A 23,999-nucleotide genomic window follows, 5' to 3' on the forward strand; every position below is an offset into this window, starting at 1 on the left:
ATCCACACTCTGTGTACCATTCACTCCATCCAGTCAAATAGCTCTTTCCTCCCACTTCTCCCCTCCCATCCCCCTTCCCCCCTACCTGTGCCCTCACCCTCAAGTCCCTTCCCACCCTCCCCTTTAGAACAACCAGTGTTACAACCCTCCCCTAAGAGAAAGCTACTCCCCTCCCTTCCCCCCCCCCCCCCCCCCGAAAAGGACCCTCAGCTTGCCTGAGCGCTGCATTTCCCTTTCTTAAACACCCCCACCCGTTTCAACATTTTCCCTTCAACTCCCCCAATACTACAGCAGAAAAGTAAAACGATCCCATCAGAGGCAAATTATACAAATAACAGTACCCCTCCAAACTTGTTCAAACTATAGTCCATTGTGTTCCTTTATTTTCTCTCTCTCTACCTCGTGCAGCCTATAAAAAAAGAACACAGGCTTCACTGCAACAAACCTCTTTAAATTACAAATCGTCCCCAGGCAACTCACAACTTCCCCACTGAGTCTTCAGTCTTCTAGCTGGCATCCAAATAAAGCTGGGAAGAAAAAAAAAAAAAAAAAAACCACAAACAGCCTCTCCTTCCAAATCAACAATGTCTCCCGTTTAAGAATGCCCGGGCTCCACTCCTTGTTGTTTACAGTAATCAATCTTTAATGGTTCTGCTGCTTGCAATCCCCTGCACGTCAAAAATAACAAGAAATAAATCCTAGCCTGCCTGGCATAATGTCTCCGGCGGCTCTCCACGTGTCATCAAAGGTGTTTTCAAGCCGGCTCCCTTCAACCACTCTAACATTGCACTCTATCACTGCAACCGCTCCAGAAATGAGCGCAATTCTTCTGGCTGCTCCATGAATAGAACACGACCTTCATGCAGCACTCTCACCTTTGCTGGGTACTGCAGCGAGAACCGGATCCCTTTGTTGTAGAGCTGAGAGCAGTACGGAGACACTCGTTTTCTTAGCTCTGACACCCGCGGCGAGAAATCTTGAAACATCAGCACTCCTGTCCCCTGATAAGTCAGGGTTCTCTTCTGGCGATACTTTTCCATCAGCTGGGCTTTCTCAGCATAGTTGAGAATACGAGCAATTACCGGGCGTGACTTACTGCTATGTTCTTTAAGCGCTCCGATCCGATGCACCCGCTCTGCTTTGAGACGTTGCCCTTCTGACTCAATCCCAAGCTCTTTCGGCAGCCAGACTTCTACCAAGTCCCAGAGCTCTTTATCTTTGACCGATTCCGGTATTCCCACCAGCCTGATATTATTCCGCCTGCTCCGGTTCTCATGATCTTCTACCCGCTCTTCCAGCAGTTTACACCTCTTCTCCAGAGCAGACATTTGAGAACTCACATTATTCATCAGATCCTCTTGCTGTGATATTCGTTCCTCTGCCAGTTGTATGCGGGTGCTTTGTGCCGCCATGCTTTCTTTCATCTCGTCCATAAAGACATGCAGCGCCGACAGCTTGTCATCCAGAACTGCTGCCATGTGCTTCATTATCTCTTGTATCGCTGCGTCTTGTATGGCTACCACCGGCAGATCCTGACTCTGGGTCGCCTCTCCTTTCTCCTTTCCAGACGCCATCTTAGCCACGTGGGGGGTTCCGCGCCCTTTCTGAGTACGCGGGGTCTTTGCCGGCATACCCTGAAAGCAGCTTCTGATCTTTCTCCTTTATTGCTCAATCGATGCAGCCCACGCTACCTTGTACTGGACGATGTTTTGAGGGACCAGATCGGGGGTTTGAGCACATTAAATCAGCTGATTTATAAGCGATGAGGAGGAGAGCAGCCTCGAGACGTCCGTCTAGGCTCCTGCCATCACGTGACCCCCCCTTTCAACCAGTTCTTAATCCATAGTAATACCCTACCTCCGATCCCATGACTCTCCAGTTTCCTCAGGAGTCTTTCATGAGGCACTTTGTCAAACGCCTTTTGAAAATCCAGATACACAATATCCACCAGCTCCCCATTTGTCCACATGTTTGTTCACCCCCTCAAGAAAATGCAGTAGATTGGTGAGGCAAGACTTCCCTTCACTTAAATCCGTGCTGACTTTGTCTCATCCGCCCATGTTTTTGTACATGCTCTGTAATTTTATTCTTGATAATAGCCTCTACCATTTTGCCCGGTACCGACGTCAGACTTACCGGTCTGTAATTTCCCGTATCTCCTCTGGAAACTTTTTTAAAAATCAGCGTAACATTGGCTACCCTCCAGTCTTCCAGTACGACACTCGGTTTTAGGGATAGATTGCATATTGCTAACAGTAGCTCTACAAGTTCATTTTTCAGTTCTATTAATACTCTGGGATGAATACCATCAGGTCCTGGTGATTTACTACTCTTCAGTTTGCAGAACTGACCCATTACATCCTACAAGTTTGCAGAGAATTCGTTTAGTTTCTCCGACTTGCCTGCTTCAAATACGCTTTCCAGCACCGGTGTCCCTCCCAAATCCTCCTCGGTGAAGACCGAGGCAAAGAATTAATTTAATTTCTCCGCTACGGCTTGGTCTTCCCTGATCGCCCCTTTAACACCATTTTCATCCAGCGGCCCAACCAATTCTTTAGCCGGCTTCCTGCTTTTTATTTTTTTAATTTTCAAATTTGTTTATTGATTTTTGCATAACAAAACATGGTATACATTTACCCCAATACATCAACAATCCTATGGGTGCAATGATCTACAGTCATAACTGAACGCTAAATCTATGAATGTTACATGCATCCCTTATCTGCAGTATATCTAGGTCTTATGTAATCTCCAAACTTCTTATGGGCGTGATGTGTACTGTTCTTGTAACACCCCCTAACATACCTATTTAAGAGCTCCCTCCCCTATTCCCCCTCCCCTCCCCCCCATCCCTACCCCTGCCCACCCTCCCTGTAGATAATGACCATTCAGTTCTCATGCTGTAATGTCTATTCGTCTAATCACATATTCAGGATGCGCCCTCTACCCCCTGAGGGTATGGTCTGCCAAAATGGGGTCCAAATACGACAGAAGTTCTGTAAATCTCGGCTCTCCTTGTAATCTGCCATTCTCTTTTCAAATCTCATGTAGTCCATCATCAAACCACGCCAGTGCTGTAGAGTTGGTGCTTTATTTGTAATCCACTCAGTGAGGATTAGCTTTTTAGCAGTCATTATAGCTCTGTGGGTGAAGCCCTTAAAACCTACCGGGACCGGGCGCACCAGCATGGGCCGCCCAAACAACATCTGAGTCCCCTTCTTCCAAGTTGCGCCCCACATCCGTGAGATCGACTGTGTAAATAGGTTCCAAAAGTTTTTGGATGCTAGGGCACGCCCAAAACATGTGTCCTAGCATCGCTCCCTGCACCCCACACTTAGGGCAGGCGCTGTCTGGGGAGACTGCCAAGTAGAATGCTCTCCTCGGAGGTATATGTGTCCTCAGTACAAACTTATATTCCATTTCACTGTACATAATCATCTTAGAGGATTTTTGAATCGAGAGGATATATTCCTGCATTGCCTGTGGCGACAGATTTCTTCCCAAATCCGCATTCCATTGCTGTGTCAGCGCTGTATAATCAGGCTCTTCTGTCATGTCTCTTAAGTGCCGGTGATGCATTGTCAGTGACACTCTACCTTGTGATTGCAGAGAATAAGCTGACAAAATTTCCTCCTCCACGTCTTCTGTGAGGCATTCCCAGGGCAAACTGTTTACGTAATGTGTTAACTGCCAATAATGGAAGCGATCTGCTGGTTTGAGGGAGAACTGGGCCTGAAATTCTTCGAATGTCCTCATTTGTCCCTCTTCAGTTAAAGCCTGGTAGATATACACCAACCCGCTTCGTCGCCATCTGCGAAACCCGCCGTGTAAGATTCCTGGCGGGAATTTTGGATTCTCACAGATTGCTAGGAATGGAGTGACACCCCCTGAGAAGTGGTGTTGTCTGCAAACCCACTGCCAAACTGCTCTGGCTGTAGGGAATATATGTGATTGTTGCAAAACTTTTGGTATTTGTCCCGCTCCCATATGCAGCAGGCAACTAAAGTGTACTCCCTGTGTTAGAGAGGTTTCCAGGGACGTATCAGAGAATTCTGAAGTGGCTCTATACCAGTCAGAAATGTGTCGCATGCCACTGGCTATGGTGAGATATCGCATACTTAACAGTCCCAGGCCTCCAAATTCACGTGATATTTGTAATATTAGGATGGAGAGTCTTGCTTTTCGTCCTCTCCACAAAAATCTCTGTATGTGTTTATTTAAGCATTTTTCGTCGTCTTTTTTAAAAAAAAGAAGGAGAGTCTGGAACACATACATCCATTTGGGTGCTATCATCATGTTATAGACAGCAATTCGTCCCATTAGGGACAGGGGGTAGTTCTCCCACAGTTGGAGCTTTATACGTGTCATCTCAAGCAAAGGTTCAACGTTCTCTTGGTATAGTCTGGCCAGGTCCTGCAGTATGTATGTACCTAAATATCTGATCTTGTCCTCCACTTTGGTCAGGGGGCAACCCCCCCCCCCCCCCCCCCCCCGGTTGGTCTCCTGTTGGGTACACATCCATAGCCAGAGACTTCTTTGTATTTAAGGTGAACCCTGAGATCTGACCAAATTCCTCAGTTAGCTGTAGCACCCGATCTAACGAATCAGAAGGATGGGTAGTCACAATCATCAGATCGTCTGCAAATGCTAGGGCTTTGATAGTTTCTTTCCCCACCCGTACACCCGGGATTTCTTCTGTTTTCTTCAGAACCCTCAATAGGGGCTCCAGGGACAAAATAAACAGTGCTGGGGACAGGGGGCAACCCTGCCTAGTACCTCTAGTAATCCCAAAGGGTGTGCTCTTATCCCATTTACTAACACTGAGGCCTTCGGGTCTGTGTGTAGTGCTTCTATGGCGCTGTAGAACCATCCCCCAATGCCCTTGTGCCGCAGGACTGTGAACAGGTACTTCCATCCCACCTGATCGAATGCTTTTTCAGCATCTAATGAGTACAAGGTGGTTGGTGTTTCCGTCAATTGTCCTGTTGCCATGGCTAACAGTAATCGACGAATGTTTTTGGCTGCCTGTCTTGTCTTAACAAAACCCACTTGCTCCTCACCCACCACCCTGGGCAGTATCTTGGCCAAACGATTGGCAAGGATCTTGGCTAAAATTTTTAAATCGATGTTAATGAGGGAAATGGGTCTGTAGGAGTCTGCCTGAAGGTCTGGCTTTCCGGGTTTCAAGATCAATGAGATTAGTGCTGTGTTTGCATGTCGTGGGAAATGTCCGTCACTAACCACTTGCTCATAATAAGCGCTTATCACTGGGTAAAAGGAGTGGGGCAAGATTTTATAGAATTCCCCAGCATACCCATCCGGACCCGGTGCAGACCCGGTGGGCAGGGACTTTATTACTTCCTGTATCTCCTTTGCATCCAGGGGTGCTTCTAACTCTATTAGCTCCCCATCTGACAGTTTTGGGAGTCCTGCCTTGTCTAAGAATTTTTTTTATCTGCTCTTCATCCGGTTCTCTGGAGGAACTATATAGGGTTGAGAAAAAAGTTGTGAGAATCCCCGCTATTTCTTCGCTCTTATTATGAATATTCCCAGCCGGGTCTCTAAGCACCACTATCAGCCTGCGGGGCCCCCATGCTTTGACTAAATTTGCTAGCATCACTCCCGGCCTATTTCCAAATCTACGAAATTTATGTTGCTGGAGAGCTAGAAATCTCTGGCCTCGTTCGCGCAGTAATGCATTGAGTGTCACTTGTATGGCTCGTAGTTGCTCTTTTGACTCTAATGTCGGGTGTTTAATATACTGAGATTTGGCTTTCCTTAAACTTTGTTCTAGCCTCACTATTGCTATGGTTTGTTTTTTGTTTTTAGTGTGGACAAAGGCAATGATCTCACTTCTCAGGACTGTCTTGGCTGCACTCCAAAGTAGGTCTGGCTGGTCAGAGTGTTCTCCATTATTATGGAGGTAATCCTCCCACCTCTATCTAAGGAATTCTTGAAATTCACTATTTTGAGAAAGGTAACCCGGAAATCGCCAGCTACGCGCCTGTTGATAGTAATGGGGCACCTCTATATCGATCCACACCATGGAGTGATCCAATATCTCTTCTGGACCTATCTCGGATGCCAACACCCAGGAGAACGCTGGTTGGGCTATGAATATATAATCTAGTCTGGAGAGTGTGCCGTGAGCCCTAGAGAGATGTGTGAAGTCGCGCTCCCCCGGATGCAAGCAACGCCACATGTCTATTAGGTTACTACTACTTAGCATTCTACTACTACTACTATTACTATTTAGCATTTCTATAGCGCTACAAAGATCGTTGAAAAAATGAGAGTGCGTGTGCCCTGGGCCCCCATCTCGAGGCTACCCTCGGGTTTGAGCAATCTACATTGGGGTCTACAACCAGATTAAAGTCTCTCATCACTAAAAGCTGTGCAGATTTGTATGGGAGGCACATCTGTACTAGGCTTGGGTAGAACGTTACATTGTATGAATTAGGGCCATACACCCCCAATATTAGAAAATCCCTTTGTTGAACCCAGAGTTGTACCAGGACATATCGTCCATTCGGGTCTGCTCTTACCAGTTCTGACTTTGTAGCTATCCCCTTTTGGATCAGCATTGCCACCCCACCCCTACGATCTCCGGAGGATGCCATGTGTACCTCACCCACCCACTGTCTCTTCAGCTTGTTGTGTTCCTCCGTGGTGAGTCTGGTCTCCTGGAGACACCCTATGTCAACTTTGTGCCTTTTAAGGCTCGCAAGGATTTTTAATCGTTTTATCGGTGTGGTGATACCTCCCACGTTCCAGGAGGCAAACAGTGTGGCCTTAATGCATTTTGTTTTGCGGGTGTCTACCTGCTGTCGCATGCTCCAATTAAACTTCCTCGGGTGCCCAGCCTCACCCAAGGTTCTGTTTGTGCCTCTGCCTTTCCGAACCCCTCCTGTCTTAATATAGGACATCCTTACAGAATTATGTATGTTGGACATTGCTAATGGTCTTCCCTCCCGTTTATTCCCCTGAACTTCCTGATGTCCACCCCTTACCCCAATCCCCTGCCCTCCCCACCCTGTCCCTTTCCCTGCGCCTCCAGTCTATCCCCCCCACCTACCGGGTAAGAGAGCTAGAGGGATCAGTGATGTGGGGCTTCCCCCTCCCTACCAATTGTTAATTATCTAGTTTTTGCCCGGTACCTCCAATTTGATGTGACTATTCCCGGTGCTTTGCTGTGGTGCACCACGGGTCTTTCAGGCCTCTTGTTTCATTAGGAGCTGTCCTTATTCTTATTTGCGTTTAGCTTCTCTGCCATCCATTCTTGTGCTTCCTTTGGGGTCATGAATGTGTGCCATTTGCTCTGGTGGTTTATCCGCTACGTGGCCGGATAAGTTAACATAAATTTGTGGTTTGCCTCCGCAAGCGGCTGGCATACTTGCCCATAGGCTCGCCGCCGTTCTTGTAAAGCGAGGAAGTAATCTTGAAAAATTTTAACTGGTAAGCCTTCAAAGGTCAGCGAACCTCGCTTCAGTCGCGCTCCTGTAAGGATTTGCACTTTATGAACAAAATTGTGGATTTTAATCATAACCATTCTGGGTCTCTGATTATTGTCAGCCTTCCTACCCACGCGGTGCACTCGCTCCAGGCAGATTGCGCCGACACCATCTGAAAAGGCAAACTCTGCCTGAAGCCACTTTTCCATCACGGAAGGCAATGAGCGCTCGTTACTGTTTCTGGTGTTCCAACAATTCATAAATTGCCTCTTCTAGAGCGATTTTCAACATCGTCGAGTTGTTGTGTTTGTTTTTGCACTATGTGTCTCAGCTCCTCGAGCTCTGTAGTTGTTCCGGCCTGTTCGTCTTCAATAGCTGAAACCCTTTGCTCTGGCTCTCCCGTGCGCGGGGTCATATCCGCCAGTAGATTTTCCACCACTGTCAGCTGGCCGGAGAGCTGCTGTAATTGCGGGTTCAATGGTGTCTTCACAGCCTCTGTTAGTTGCTGGAGCTGCGGCAGGGAGAACATTGTCGCCGACGTTTCAGGTAAAGGACTCGCCGCCATTTTAAGTTCCGTGGCGCGGGGCCTTTCCGCTTCTTTTTTTGCAGATTTTGGTGGCATTTTCGAGTCCAAGCGAGTGACGAAATGGTCCATGCACTCACGCGTCCCTCTCACCAAAAAATTGGATAGTGGAGGTTGAATCAGCGATCTTTTGGTGGCGGGAAGGAGGGTTCGGCCTAAGAGGAGAGCTTTTCTACCTCCGCTCCCCTCAACACATCACGTGATCTCTCGGCTTCCTGCTTTTAATGTATCTAAAAAAAGTTTTACTATGTATTTTCGCTTCTAATGCTAACTTTTTCTCAAAGTCCTTTTTTGCCCTCCTTATCTCTGCTTTGCATTTGGCTTGGCATTCCTTATGTTTTATCTTGTTACCTTCAGTCGGTTCTCTTCTCCACTTTCTGAATGATTGTTTTTTGGTTCTAATGACTTCCTTTACCTTACTGTTTAGCCATGCCGGCTGACGTTTGGTCTTTTTCCCCCTTTTTCTAATACGCGGAATATATTTGTCCTGTATCTCCAGGATGGTGTATTTAAACAGCATCCACGCCTGATGCAAGTTTTTTATCCTGCGAGCTGCACCTTTCAGTCTTTTTTTTTTTTTTTCACCGTTTTTCTCATTTTGTCGTAATTATCTTTTCTAAAGTTAAACGCTATTGTATTTGATTTCCTAAGTTCACTTACTTCAATGCCAATATCAAAACTGGTCATATTATGATCACTGTTATCAAGCGGCCCTCGCACCGTTACCCCCCGCATCATGAGCGCCAGTAATGACTAAGTCTAGTATTTTTCCTTCTCGTGTGGGCTCCTGAACCAGCTGTTCCATGAAGCTGTCCTTGATTGGTACCCACGTGTACCAAGATGGCCGGCTCCTCCCCAGCACTATCTAAAATCTTGTCTAGGTGCCTCGTAAGGTTCGCCACCTTCACACCAGGCAGGCAAGTCACCAGGCGATCCTCACTTCCACCAGCCACCTAGCTATCTACATGCCTAAACATAGAAGCAGTTATAGGGAGGTCTGAAAATTCTCCTCACTTTTATGTAGAAGGGAGCAGGTCCTTATGTAATTTATCATCCTCATGCAATGACGTAGAGAGACATGGCATGAAACCAAAGAAATAATGGGCCTTTATTTCAGACTAAGTAGTTATCTGCGTGACTAAAGAGACAAGCAAGCACCAAAGCAAACTGCAGCGCTTGCTTGTGTTTTCATGTTTATCCAGTGTTGTGGATGTCCAGAAAAGACAGAGAGAAACTTTTCTTCACTACAGAAAGAATGAACTTGGGGTACTAGTAAGCCAGTGCTAGGAGGAGTTTTCCTCTTCTATCAGAGCGCCAGGATCAATGTGTGTTGTGTTAAAAGTTTAACTGTTAATTTTGTATGTGCCACTTGGGAAAAGAAGGCTGACTGCTCTATTGGAGCCTGGGTGTTGAGAATGAGGATAGAAAATTAATGGGAGGAGGAGGGAGAGAAAAGCATTAAGTTATGGCAAAACATTATAATTTGGAGTCCCAACACTGGCTTTTTATTGTTACTACTACTACTATTTAGCATTTATATAGTTTTGGAATTGCAATTCCTCATGTTGTAATTTGTCACAGAATATTGTGTGTGTGGGGTGGGGGCGGGGGCAGGCAGGAGAAATTTTATGCTTGCGGATGGAGAGATGAGGGGAGCTGATACATTTACACAGTACGTCATTTCCTAAGAAATTCTATAAAAGTTGGGGAAAGAGAAGGCGAAGTACTTTAGTTTGTTACAGAAAATTTTAAAAAGTGGCAGATTTGAAATTGCTGAATTATTGGAATAGAAAAAATAATAATGCATCTTCTGTGTCTATCTTCAGATGGATATGGATGAAACCAAAGGGGGCACAGGCCTCCGTCAGTATTACCTCTCCAAAATCGAGGACTTGCAGGTGGGTCGGCCTTGCTGCTCTTGTTGCCAGAAGCCATATGTTTCTAACTTCTGTTTGACCAGTGCCTTGTTGGATGTGATCAGCAGAGTGTGGATGAAGGGAAGAAGAGTATGCTATAGCACTATGCTGCTCTTACCCCGGTGTAGGTAATTACATAAGTAACCGTGTTCTTGCACCTTCCCAACGAGAAGCAAAGCTTATGTAAAACTTCTTATGCTGTGTGTAGCAGGGATATTTGGGCAAAGGAGGTTTGGTGCATTGGCCAAACCTGGATGAATTTGGTCCATAGATATGCGTAGTAGCCTTGTGAGGTTTTGCTGTATATAAAAAAATGTTTTCTTGTGTTCACAAATGGTACTGTTTGGTCATAGCTGATTATCCAAATGTTGTGCTATTTTTGCTGCTGTTTACACGTATCCATCTTTGCCTTCCTGCAGTTGGTGGTTAATGAGAAAAGTCAGAATCTGCGACGTTTACAAGCACAAAGGAATGAACTGAATGCAAAAGGTAATCTGGGACAACATTGGTAGAGCAGCTGTCACTCTATCTGAAGTCCTGTGTGTTGGGGAAAGCAGCAGCATATTAACTAAGATATGTTGTCATGAATTTGTATAATACTTTAGAAGCAGTTTTTAAACTGTCTCCATTGGGGCAAAGTTTATGAATACAGAACTTAGACTGAGAGCCCACTAGGGACAGAGAAAGTATTTGTATATAATATAAATGTAAACAGCTTTGGTTGTACCACAGAAATGCGGCATATCAAATCCATGACCCCCCTCCTCCTTTTTTTTTATTTTTTTAAAGTTGAATCTTTAATGTTTTGCCTGTCTACAGCTTGAAATTGAGGAAGGCCTGAGGAAGATCTTGGTTCTCCCAGACTGTTGCCTGCTCTGATAACTTCCTTGAGTTTCCCCTAGTCTTTGTACTTTTCGAACAAGTAAAAAATCGATTTACTTTTACTCGATTTACACAACTCAGAATTTTGTAGACCTCAATCATATCTCCCCTCATCTATTTTCTTTTTCCAAGCTGAAGAACCCTAACCTCTTTAGCCTTTCCTCATATATTCCATCCCCTTTATCATTTTGGTCGCTCTTCTTTGAACCTTTTCTAATTCCCCTTTCCTTGTCATCATGCAGATTGAAGCCATTACGTATGGGTTGTGTCCTTCAACCAGCAGGGGGAGATAGAGAGCACTCAACTTTCACAGTGCCTCCTGGCCAGCTAACTCCACTGCCTCTTCAGTATTCTCAATCTCCCCAAGCAGGATGGCTGCAGCTTCTTCGAGCTCCATCAGAAATCTGCCTGGGGGTGGCTCCTGGCTTGCCAGTTGTTAGCCGGGGTGTTAGAGGCTATAGCAGCTTCACTTTGAAGGCACATAGGTCAGCCCTTTCCCTGCCTTACCCATGCCCCCGTGGATGTGGACGTATTGGCTTGCTTTTCCCTGTCCTTTCCCACTGTCAGTGGATGCAGGCATATTGGTTCGCCTTTCCCTGCCTTTCCCATTCATCTGAGCATCCGGAGTTCTTATTACCTCTGCTTTCCTCACAACGTTAAAAAAAAAAAAAAAAAAAGTCGCATCGCGCTTTGGCGCAGCGGCATTGGAACAGAGGTTTTTCCTTTGATTCTTCTATGGGACCGGAGCTGTGATACTCGGTCCGGTGAGGTAAGAGTGTTTTCTAACTCCTCCAGGGTGGGCCCGCGATCGGGGCGTTTTTAGCGCGAAACCGCCATTTTGAATTTTCCTGCCGTTTTTCGGCGATGGCTGCAGAGAATGTAAAGCGCTGTTCCCGGTGTGGCAAGTGCAAATCAGCAGCGGGGCTCTGTAAATCGTGCTGTACAGGTGTAAGAACCGGCCCGAGCATGGCGAGCGATGATTCTTCCTGCTCAGAACTGGCAGCGGACGCTATTTTGAATTCTCCGTATGGCGCGGCCTCCGTAGGGACGGAGAGCCCTGAGCCCGGGGGGGGGGGGGGGAACCTCGAATTGAGGCTATTCAGGGAACGGCTAGCCTCGGACGGGATCTGGGTGCCCAGGGCGAGTTTTTCTCCCCTGATTTTGTGTTGTTATTGCATAAAGCATACATGCTGAAAAGAGCTCTCCCTCAAGGGTCGTCTGAGGCCCCTTCTATTGCCCCCCCGGTGGATTGTGGCCTGGGACTGGCCGCTGAGGCTATTTTCCCTGATCATTGGCATAAAGAAAAGCGTAGAAGGGCTAATTCCCCTTCAGATTGTGGTGCACCTCCTCCCCCCCCCCCCCTGTAGTTGGGCTGTGAGGATTCGGAGAGTTCTGGCAGGCCTTCGTGGTCTGAGGAGCTAGAGGCAGGTGCAGAATTACCACAGGATCTGGATGATCCCTCTGCGGTGAGGATTTTCCACCGTGATGAGCTGCCAGCGCTTATTTCAGATGCCCTACAGGTCCTGTATATTGAAGAGCCTGACAGTGGCACGGCCTTTTCTGTGAATCCTAGGATGGCTAGTACCAAAAAGCCTGCTCGAGTCTTTCCTTTGCATGACTCCATCCAAGAGCTTATTTCTGCTCAGTGGGCTGACCATGAGGGACCTTTGAAAGTTTCCAGGGCTATGGGGCAATTATACCCTCTGCGTGAGGAGCATTTGGCTCGCTTTGCAATGCCTAAAGTTGATGCCCCAGTCACTGCGGTGACAAAGAGAACTACTACTACTACTACTACTACTTAACATTTCTAGAGCGCTACTAGGGTTACACAGCGCTGTACAGATTAACATAAATTGACATAAAGGACAGTCCCTGCTCCAAGGAGCTTACAATCTAAAGGGCGAAATGTCAAGTAGGGGCAGAACTACCCTCCCTGTGGAAGGAGGAGTTGCCCTGAAGGATATACAAGACCGTAGGCTGGAAGCAGCACTTAAACGGTCCTTTGAAATTGCAGGTCTTACTGTTCGGGCGTCTGCATACAGTTGTTATGCTGCTAGAGCCTGCCTGGCGTGGCTGCAACAGACAGTGGAACAGCCCGGAGATGGAGTGGAGCCCTTCTCGGATGTGGCTCCGCGGCTGGAGTCGGCCTTGTCCTTTTTGGCTGATGCCCTTTATGATATTGTCAGAGCTTCGGCTAAACAAATGGCAGTAGCAGTGGCGGCTCGCCGTTTTCTTTGGCTACGACATTGGGCAGCGGACATGGCCTCTAAGCAAAGGTTGGTGAAGTTGCCCTTTCAAGGCCTTCTCCTATTTGGTGAGGAGTTGGAGAAAATTGTTAAAGGCCTGGGAGATCCTAAACCCCAGCGCTTGCCCGAAGATAGGCCAAGGCCTTCCTCCAAGGGCCAGGCGGTCCACTCCTCTTATAGACCTCGCTTCCGTGAAGCTAGAAGGTACCGCCCAGGGCGTTCTGCTGAGTTCACTTCTTGTGCCCGTTTTCAGCAGAGGAACTCCTTTTGCTCGGACAAGCGTTCCGCAGCCACCGGCTCTAGGCCTGGAGTTCAGGGGCGACCCTCTCAATGATGGTGCACCGGCCCCCTTCTCGCTTCCTGTCATCGGAGGACGTCTTTCCCTCTTTGCTGAGGAGTGGGCCAATATTTCCTCAGATCAGTGGGTTCTGGACCTGATCAGAGATGGCTACAGAATAGAATTCAACGCCCCAGTAAAAGACGTGTTTGTGGAGTCCCGATGCGGTTCTGCAGCCAAAAGGGGGGGCAGTAGAGGAGACTTTGCAAGGTCTGATTCAGTTAGGAGCCGTGTCCCCGGTACCTCCCGCCAAACACAGCTATGGCCGATACTCCATCTACTTTGTGGTGCTGCGAAAAGGTGGGTCTTTTCGCCCTATTCTGGACTTAAAAGAATTAAACAAGTCCCTGAAAGTGCGGCATTTCCACATGGAAACTCTTCGCTCCGTCATTGCTGTGGTACAGCCAGGAGAGTATCTCACGTCTCTAGACCTGTAAGAAGCTTACTTGCACATACCAATTTGGCCCCCGCACCAGACGTTTCTGAAGTTTGCGGTGTTGGGAAAACATTTCCAGTTCCGGGCCTTGCCTTCTGGCCTCGCCACAGCTCCCCGAACCTTTTCGAAGGTAATGGTGGTAGTAGCTGCTTTTCTCAGGCGAGAAGGTATCAGGGTTCACCAGTACCTAGACGACTGGCTCATCAGAGCAGACTCTGTAACAGAGAGCTATCAAGCTACAGCCAGAGTGGTCTCAGTACTTCAATCTCTAGACTGGGTCGTCAATATGGCCAAAAAGTCACCTGACCCTCTCGCAATCTCTAGAATATTTGGGGGCCAGGTTCGACACAGACTCGGGCTATGTATACCTACCCGAGCTAAGGCGGTGCAAGCCTCAGAATCAGGTCCGTCTGCTCCTGAGGATGCCCCGTCCACGAGCTTGGGACATTGTCCAGCTGCTGGGATCGATGACAGCCACATTGGAAGTGGTGCCCTGGGCGAGAGCGTACCTGAGACCGCTACAGTATTCCCTACTTCAAAGATGGTCTCCAGTCTCTCAGGATTATCAATGCAGACTTTCTTGGCTCCCTGCGGCCCTACTCAGCATGGAGTGGTAGCTCTCAGACAGCATGCTGCGGCGAGGAATGCCGCTGGCGCTCCCCGATTGGAGTCTAGTAGTGACAGATGCCAGCCTGAAGGGCTGGGGCGCACATTGCAAGGGGAAGCATGCCCAGGGTCTATGGACACCCGAGGAGTCGGAGTGGTCCATCAACTGCCTAGAGTTGAAAGTGGCGTTTCAGGCGCTTCTGGCCTTTCAAGTGACCCTGGAAGGATTGGCTGTCAGAGTGATGTTGGACAACACGACAGCAGTGGCCTATATAAATCGACAAGGCGGCACTCAGTGTAGAGCACTGGCTGCGCAGGCCGAACAGATTTGCCACTGGGCCGAGCTGCATCTTCAGTTTCTGTCGGCAGCTCACATTGCAATGTGCAAGCCGATTATCTATGCAGGCATCAGATCGATCCAGCAGAATGGGAACTAGCAGACGAAGTATTCCTGCAGATATGTGCCAATTGGGGCAAGCCCGTGATGGATCTTATGGCGACAAGTTCAAATGCCAAAGTCCCGTGCTTCTTCAGCAGACGGAGAGATCCTCGCTCAGCAGGGTTGGATGCCTTGACTCAGCCCTGTCCTCCGGGCCCACTATATGTGTTCCCTCCGTGGCCCTTGATAGGGCGTGTGCTCCTGCGGATTCGGCTGCACCCAGGAGAAGTGGTCCTCATCGCCCCGGATTGGCCCAGGAGGCCTTGGTATGCAGACCTCCGACAGATGCTAGTGGAGGCTCCCCTTCCTTTACCTCTGGTACCGAACCTGTTGTCACAGGGCCCGGTAGCCATGGAGGACGCCTGCCGCTTTGGTCTTATGGCATGGCGATTGAGAGGGCGCAATTGAGGGACAAAGGCTATTCAAACAAAGTTATTTCCACTCTCCTGCAGGCCCGCAAGCGTTCCACTTCCATGGCTTATGCCAGGATTTGGCGCCAGTTTCAGTCTTGATGTGCTTCAAAAGCGATCACACCCATGCAGGCTCCTGTCTCGCCGATTCTGGACTTTTTGCAGGATGGTGTACAAAAAGGCTTGGCCTATAATTCCCTGCGGGTGCAAGTGGCGGCGTTGGCCTCCCTTCGTGGTAAGGTTGAAGGCGTGTCTTTAGCTGCTCATCCAGATGTGGCACGGTTTGTTAGAGGGGTGCTTCGGCTCCGGCCTCCCGTGCGAGCACCCTGTCCAGCTTGGAACCTGGAGCTAGTTTTGAAGGCCCTGCAGGCTTCTCCTTTTGAGCCGCTTCGGCGAGCATCGGAGAAAGATTTGACACTAAAGGCTGTTTTTCTTGTGGCCATTACTTCAGCGAGACGGGTGTCAGAGCTCCAGGCGCTGTCCTGTAGAGACCCATTTCTGCAATTCTCTGAGTCCGGGGTCACGGTTCGGACCATGCCTTCCTTCATGCCTAAGGTGGTTTCAGCGTTTCACCTAAACCAGCCTATTTTCTTGCCCTCCTTTGATAAGGAGGAGTTTCCAGAATCTTTTGGGCAGTTGCACCTACTGGATGTGCGCAGGACTCTGCTGCAGTATCTGCGAGTTACTAACTCTTTCAGGACCTCTGATCATCTGTTTGTTTTGCTATCAGGTCCTCGCAGAGGGTCTCCAGCATCTAAAGCTGAGTCCGGAGGGGTTTGAGCCTGGAGGGGAGCCTCGTATGGAGGTTGATATGAGAGCTAGTAACCTCGGACTGGAACCGGGAGACCAGGGTGAGCCATTCTCCCCTGAGTTCGTTTTGCTGCTCCATAAAACGTTTGTTAAAAAGAGCTCTCCCGCAGGGGTCTCAATCGGCCCTGCTGCCTGTGTCCCCTCCAGTGGAGCCCGGCCTGGAATTGTCGTCAGGTGCGTTTTCCCATGACAGTTGGCCGCAGGACAAGCGCAGAAGGGTGCATTCCTCTTCAGAGAGTGGCGCACCCCCTCCCCCCCCCCCCCCCCCCCCCCCCCCCCCCCCCCGTGGTCGGGATGTGAGGAGTCTGAGGGGTCTGGCAGGCCCTCGTGGCCTGAAGAGCCAGAGGAAGGTACAGATTTGTCACCGGATCCGGATGATCCATCCGCGGTGAGGATTTTCCACCGCGATTAGCTGCCATCGCTTATTTCTGATGCATTGCAGGCCCTCTCTATTGAAGATCCTGGGAATGCTGAAGCCTCCTCTGGTAATCCAAGGATGGCAAGTACTAAGAAGCCTGCTCGAGCCTTTGCATGACTCCATCTAAGAGCTTATTTTGGCTCAGTGGGCTGACCCCGAGGGGCCTTTGAAAGTCGCCAGGGCTATGGGGCAATTATACCCTCTATGTGAGGAGCATTTGGCGCGCTTAGCAATGCCTAAAGTGGATGCCCTAGTCATGGCTGTGACGAAGAGAACTACCCTCCCAGTGGAAGGAGGAATTGCCCTAAAGGACATGCAGGACCGACGCCTAGAATCAGCCATGAAGCGGTCCTTTGAAATTTCAGGCCTTTCCTTACAGGCATCTGCATGCAGCTGTTACGCTGCCCTAGTCTACCGTGCTTGGTTACAACAGGCAGTCGAACAGCCCGGAGATGGAACAGCAAAGGTTGGTGAAGTTGCCCTTTCGAGGCCTTCTCCTATTTGGTGAGGAATTGGAGAATATTGTTAAAGGCCTAGGGAAAGCTAAATCCCAGCGCTAACCCGAAGATAGGCTGCGGCCTTCCTCTAAGGGTTAGGTGGTTCCAGACCTCGCTTCCGTGAAGCACGAAGGTACCGCCCGGGGCGTTCTACTGGGTTCACTTCACGTGCCCGTTTTCAGCAGAGGCACTCCTTTCGCTCGGACAAGCGTTCTGCAGCAGCTGGCTCAAGGCCTGGAGTGCAAGGACGACCCTCTCAATGATGGTGCGCCAGCCCTCTCCTCGGTTCCTGTTATAGGAGGACGACTTTCCCTCTTTCACGAGGAGTGGGCCAAGATTTCCTCAGATCAGTGGGTGTTGGACCTGATCAGAGATGGCTACAGAATAGAATTTCACGCCCCGGTGAGAGACGTGTTTGTGGAGTCCCGATGCGGCACTGCCGTCAAACGGGCGGCGGTAGAGGAGACCTTACAAGGCTTGTTGCACCTGGGAGCGGTGATCCCTGTGCCTCCCGCTGAGCGCAGCTACGGCTGTTACTCCATTTACTTTGTGGTGCTGCGAAAAGGAGGGTCCTTTCGGCCCATCCTAGACTTATGGGAAGTCAACAAGTCTCTGAGAGTGCGGCATTTTCACATGGAAACCCTACGCTCCATCTTAGCGGCGGTACAGCCAGGAGAGTTTCTCATGTCTCTGAACCTGAAAGAAGCTTACTTGCACATTCCTATTTGGCCCCCTTTTCTGCGGTTTGCTGTGATGGGAAAGCATTTCCAGTTTCGGGCCTTGCCTTTTGGCCTCGCCACAGCTCCCCGAACCTTTTCAAAGGTTGTAGCTGCTTTTCTCAGGCGAGAGGGTATTCGGGTTCACCCGTACCTAGACGACTGGCTCATCAGAGCAGACTCCGAGGAGGAGAGTCACCAAGTTACAGCCAGAGTGGTTGCAGTACTGCAATCTCTGGACTGTGTCGTCAATTTAACCAAAAGTCACCTGACCCCCTCTCAATCTCTAGAATATTTGGGGGTCCGGTTCGACACAGCCTCGGGGTATGTGTATCTACCCGAGCAAAGGCGGTGCAAGCTTCAGAATCGGGTCCGTCTGCTCCTGAGGATGCCTCGCACGCGAGCTTGGGACATTGTCCAGCTGTTGGTTTTGATGACAGCCACTTTGGAAGTAGTGCCATGGGCGAGAGCGCACTTGAGACCTCTGCAGTGTTCCCTGCTTCAATGACGGTCTCCAATATCTCAGGATTATCAATGCAGACTCACGTGGCTCCCTGCGGCCCGATTCAGCATGAAGTGGTGGCTCTCGGACAGCATGCTATGGCGAGGATTGCCGTTAGCGCCCCCCGATTGGTGCCTGGTAATAACAGATGCCAGCCTGAAGGGCTGGGGTGTACATTGCCGGGGGAGGCATGCCCAGGGTCTATGGACACCTGAGGAGTTGGAGTGGTTCATCAATCGCTTGGAGTTGAAAGCGATTTTCCAGGCGCTTCTGGCCTTTCAAACGACCCTGGATGGATTGGCTGTCAGAGTTCTGTTGGACAACACGACAGCGGTGGACTACATAAATCGACAAGGCGGCACTCAGTGCAGGGCACTAGCTGCGCAGGCCGAACAGATTTGCCACTGGGCCGAGCTGCATCTACAGTTTCTGTCAGCAGCAACGTGCAAGCCGATTATCTAAGCAGGAATCAGATCGACCCAGCGGAGTGGGAGCTTGCAGACGAAGTATTCCTGCAGATCTGTGCCCAATGGGGAATGCCCGTAGCGGATCTTATGGCCTCAAGCACAAATGCCAAAGTCCTGTGGTTTTACAGCAGACGGAGAGATCCTCGCTCGGCAGGGTTGGATGCCTTGGCTCAACCCTGGCCTCAGGGCCTCCTTTATGTGTTCCCTCCGTGGACCTTGATAGGGCGAGTACTCCTGCGGATTCGGCTACATCAAGGAGAGGTGGTTCTCATCGCCCCAGATTGGCCCAGGAGGCCGTGGTATGTGGACCTCCAGCGGATGCTGGTGGAGGCTCCCCTGCTGTTACCTCTGGTACCGAATCTGTTGTCACAGGGCCCGGTAACCATGGAGGGCGCCTGCTGCTTTGGTCTTACGGCATGGCTATGGAGAGGGCGCAATTGAGAGACAAGGGCTATTCCAGTAAAGTCATTTCCACTCTCCTACAGGCCCGCAATCGTTCCGCTTCCGTGGCTTATGCCAGGATTTGGCGCCAATTTGAGGCATGGTGTGCTTCTAAAGCGATTACACCCATGCGGGCTTCTGTCTCGCCGATACTGGACTTTTTGCAGGATGGTGTACAAAGGCTTGGCCTATAATTCCCTGCGGGTGCAAATCACAGCATTGACATGCTTTCGAGGAAAGGTTGCAGGCCTCTCCCTAGCTGCGCATCCAGACATTGCACGATTTCTTAGAGGGGTGCTTCAGCTCCGTCCTCTCGTGCGAGCACCCTGTCCGGGCTGGAACCTGGGGCTAGTGTTAAAGGCTCTTCAGTGTTTGCCCTTCGAGCCGCTTAGGCGAGCTTTGGAGAAGGATGTGACTTTAAAGACAGTCTTTTTGGTGGCCATTACTTCGGCGAGATGGGTGTTGGAGCTCCAGGCGCTGTCCTGTCGAGACCCTTTTCTGCAGTTCTCAGAGTCCAGAGTAACAGTACGAACTGTGCCTTCCTTCATGCCCAAGGTGGTTTCAGCGTTTCACCTGAACCAGCCTATTTTTCTGCTTTCCTTTACTAGGGAGGAGTTTCCAGAGTAATTTGGGCAGTTGCACCTTTTGGATGTGCGCAGGGCTCTGTTGCAGTATCTGCAAATGTCAAATGCTTTCAGGACCTCTGATCACCTTTTTGTATTGTTGTCAGGCCCTCGTAGAGGGTCTCCAGCGTCTAAAGCCTTTATAGCTCGTTGGCTTAAGGAAGCCATTTTTTCAGCATATCTGCTATCTGGCCGGCCTCCGCCTGACGCCTTTAAGGCGCATTCCACAAGAGCTATTTCTTCCTCTTGGGCTGAAACTGGAGCACTCTCTCTTCAAGAGATTTGTAGTGCAGCTACTTGGGCGTCTAAGCTCTCTTTTGCCCGACATCACAGGCTGGATGTGGCCGCCAGGAGAGACGCGCAGTTTGAAGCACAAGTGCTAGCACATGGTGTGGCTTGTTCCCACCCTATCTAGGGATTGCTTTGTTACATCCCACTCGTAATGGATTCATCTGCTTGATGACACGGAAGGGAAAATTAGGTTCTTACCTTGGTAATTTTCTTTCCTTTAGTCATAGCAGATGAATCCATGAGCCCTCCCTCAGTGGTTCATTTTGTAATTTATGTTCAGTTTTGCCTGTAGATATGTTCCCTCATTGGGAGAAGTTGGAAAACAGTCTTCAGGATTTCTGTTCTACTACACTCATCAGTTACAAGAGGTTGAGTTTCTCCCTCATTTCAAGTTATAGGAGGTTGAGGTCGTCCCTCCTTTGTGTTACTGCTCCTGTTATGGGGCCTTCGTTCGCTGTGAGGAAAGTTTGTTATTATGCTTTGCGGTGTTACACTGCTTTGGAAGCTCCAAATACTGAAGGGGCAGATGGAGCTAGTTGGCCATGAGGCACTATGGTTTTCAGTGCTCTCTATCTCCCCCTGCTGGTTGATGGACACAACCCACTCATAATGGATTCATCTTGTCCACATTAAATTTCATTTGCCATTTTGATGCCCAGTCTTCCAATTTCCTGAGGTCTTCCTGCAATATTTCACAGTTCGCACGTGTTTTAACAACCTTGAATAGTTTTGTATCATCTGCAAATTTAATCCGATTTCCATATTTATAAATATGTTAAATAACACCGGTTCCAGTACAGATCCCTGCAGCATGCTACTGTTCACCCTCCTCCATTGAGAGAAATGAGCATTTAACCCTACCCTCTGTTTTCTGTCCGATAACCAATTCCTAATCCACACCAGAACCTTGCCTCCTACACCATAACTCTTTAATTTCTCAGGAGTCTCTCATGAGAAACTTTATCAAAACTTTCTGAAAATGTAGATACAGTACATCAGTCGACTCTCCTTTAGCCACATGTTTATTCACGCCTTCATAGAAATGAAGCAAATTGGTGAGTCAAGACTTCCTTCAGATGAACCCATGCTGGATTCTGTCCCATTAAACCATGCTTGTCTATGTGTTGTGTAATTTTATTCCTTATAATAGTTTCCACTATTTTGCCTGGCACCGACGTCAGACTTACTGGTCTGTAATTACCTGGATCACCTCTAGAACCCTTTTTAAAAATCGGCATCACATTGGCTATCCCCCAGTCTTCAGGTACGACAGACGATTTTAACAACAGGGTACATATTACTAATAGCAGATCAGCAATTTCATGCTTGAGTTCTTTGAGTATGCCATCCATTCCAGGTGATTTACTACTCTTTAATTTGTCAATTTGGCTCAGTACATCTTCCAGGTTCACTGAGATTTCTTTCAGTTCCTCCGCATCTTCATCCTTGAAAACCATTTCCGGTACAGGCAGATCTCTTACATCTTCTTCTGTAAAGACAGAAGTAAAGAATTCATTCAGTTTCTCCACTCTGGCCTTGTCCTCCCTGAGTGCCCCTTTTGCTCCTTTGTGATCTAATGGTCCCACGGATTCCCTTGCAGGCTTTCTGCTTCTGATGTATCTGAAAAACTTATTGTGAGTTTTAGCCTCTGCAGCTGGTTTCTCTTCATTCTCTCTTTTAGCCTTCTTTATTAATTCTTTACATCTGACTTGCCAGTGCTTATGTTGCTTCATATTTTTTTTTCATTTGGGTCCTTTTTCCATTCTTTGAAGGACAATTTTTTGGCTGTAATAGCCTCTTTTACTTCACCTTTTAACCATGCTCGCTTTCGTTTTCTCTTTTCATCTTTGCAAATACGTGGAATGCATCTGGACTCAGCTTCCAAGATTATATTTTTGAATAACGTCCACGCCTGATTTAGTGGCCTAACATTAGCAGCCGATCCTTTTAGTTTTCTTTTTAACCATTTTCCTCATTTTATTATAGTCGCCCTTTCAAAAATTAAGTGCAGCTGCAGTAGATTTCCTTTGCGGGTTCATCTCAGATAGTAGCTAAAACTGTGTTTCAGAGAATGATATTTATGCCTGACCAGGTGTTTTTTGTGTTTGATGTTAGTGCGGCTGCTGCGGGAAGAGCTCCAGCTCCTGCAAGAGCAGGGCTCCTATGTGGGAGAGGTGGTGAGAGCCATGGATAAGAAGAAAGTGTTGGTCAAGGTGGGTAAGCGGTATAATTATTGCTCCCAGTTATTATGGGTAAAAGCATAGTAACATAGTAAATGATGGCAGATAAAGACCTGGATGGTCCATCCAGTCTGCCCAACAAGATAAACTCATTTTACATGGTATGTAATACTTTATATTTATACCCGAGTTTGATTTGTCCCTGCCTTTCTCAGGGCACAGACTGTAAAAGTCTGCCCAGCACTGTTCCTGTACTAAAAGTTCTGAAACTAACATCGAAGCCCCTTAAAATTTACACTCTAATCTACTACTATTATTACTACTAAACATTTCTATAGCGCTGCTAGATTTACGCAGCGCTGTACAAATGAGCATGAAGAGACAGTCCCTGCTCAACAGAGCTTACAATCTAAATTGGACAGACGAACAGACAGCTAGGGGTGGGGAACTTGCAGTGGTGGGGGTGATAAGTGAGGGTACTGCGTAAGAGAGTCATGGTTAGGAGTCGAAAGCAATAGCAAAGAGGTGGGCTTCAAGCCTAGATTTGACGACAGCCAGAGACTGAGCCTGACATGCCGGTTCAGGGAGTCTATTCCAGGCATAGGGAGCAGTGAGATAGAAGGAACGGAGCCTGGAGTTAGCAGTGGGGGAGAAGGGGGACGACAGGACATATTTACCCAGTGAACGGAGTTCACGGGGGGGAGGAGTGTAGGAAGAGATGAGAGCGGAGAGGTACTGAGGAGCTGCGGAGTGGATAGGGAGCCAGTGAAGCGACTTGAGGAGAGGGCTAACGTGAGTATAGCGACTCTGGCGGAATATAAGACGCGCAGCAGAGTTTTGAACAGATTGAAGGGGAGAGAGATGGCTGAGCGGGAGACCAGCGAGAAGCAAGTTGCAGTAGTCTAGGCGAGAGGTGATAAGGGTGTGGGTAAGGGTTTTGGTAGCGTCTTCGGAAAGGAAAGGGCGAATTTTGTTGATATTATAGAGAGAGAATCGACAGGTTTTGGCAATCTGCTGAATATGAGCAGAGAAGGAGAGAGAGGAGTCGAAGATGACTCCAAGGTTGCGCGCATATCTACTCAGCCACGATCAGGGCACAGACCATAGAAGTCCGCCCTGCACTGGTTTTATTCTCCAAATACCAGCGTCGCCACCCAATCTCCGCTAAAATTCCATAGTTCCATAGCGTCCCCTCAGATCAATCCAGAGACTTGTGGGTTATGCCCCTCCTCTAGCAGGTTAGATAGAGAGAACTCAGAAGTTTGCCTCAATAGAGCATGTGCAGCCATCCTAACTTCAGTATTCTCTCTATCTAGCAGGTAGAAGGGAGCATACAGTGCAGCTTTGTAGACTAAGGCTCCTATCCCGTTCCCTCGGATGTGTTGAGATCTTGGTGAGGTTGAGGTGCTGGTGCACGTTTTGGGATACATCTGGTGGTACCAGGTCACTACCCTTCTCCCCCTGTCAGCCTGAAGAGTTTACAGGAATTGCCTATATAGTCTCCTGCCTCTTTAAAAAAAAAAAAAAGACAGATTTTAAAATGTTGACGGAACTTCCCACAGCACAATCTAAAATTGTCTGGTGCTGAGAGCTGTCCGTTAGGCTTGACTGGAACGTGAGCAGTCTGTGCCTGGGGAAGTAAGGTAAGGCTTTTTAAGCCATGTCAGTGCCATCGGAATCAGTGAAGCGCTATTCGCACTGCGGGGCACGGCGGTCGGCGTCGGGGTCCTACGAGGCTTGTTCCAGAG

At 48.7% G+C, this 23,999-nt stretch overlaps 1 protein-coding gene across 1 annotated transcript in view; it reads left to right on the forward strand.

Moving 5' to 3' along the window:
* The window catches only part of PSMC5 (proteasome 26S subunit, ATPase 5), a 152,683-nt gene that overhangs the window by 24,342 nt on the left and 104,342 nt on the right, over positions 1–23,999 (forward strand). The window contains exons 2-4 of the mRNA XM_030220618.1: positions 9,861–9,932; positions 10,370–10,439; positions 22,187–22,284. Coding sequence (XP_030076478.1) covers positions 9,861–9,932; positions 10,370–10,439; positions 22,187–22,284 — 240 coding nt within the window. The remainder of the gene's footprint in view (positions 1–9,860; positions 9,933–10,369; positions 10,440–22,186; positions 22,285–23,999) is intronic.

This window comes from Microcaecilia unicolor, chromosome 12, assembly GCF_901765095.1.
Source record: "Microcaecilia unicolor chromosome 12, aMicUni1.1, whole genome shotgun sequence".
Lineage (NCBI taxonomy): Eukaryota > Metazoa > Chordata > Amphibia > Gymnophiona > Siphonopidae > Microcaecilia > Microcaecilia unicolor.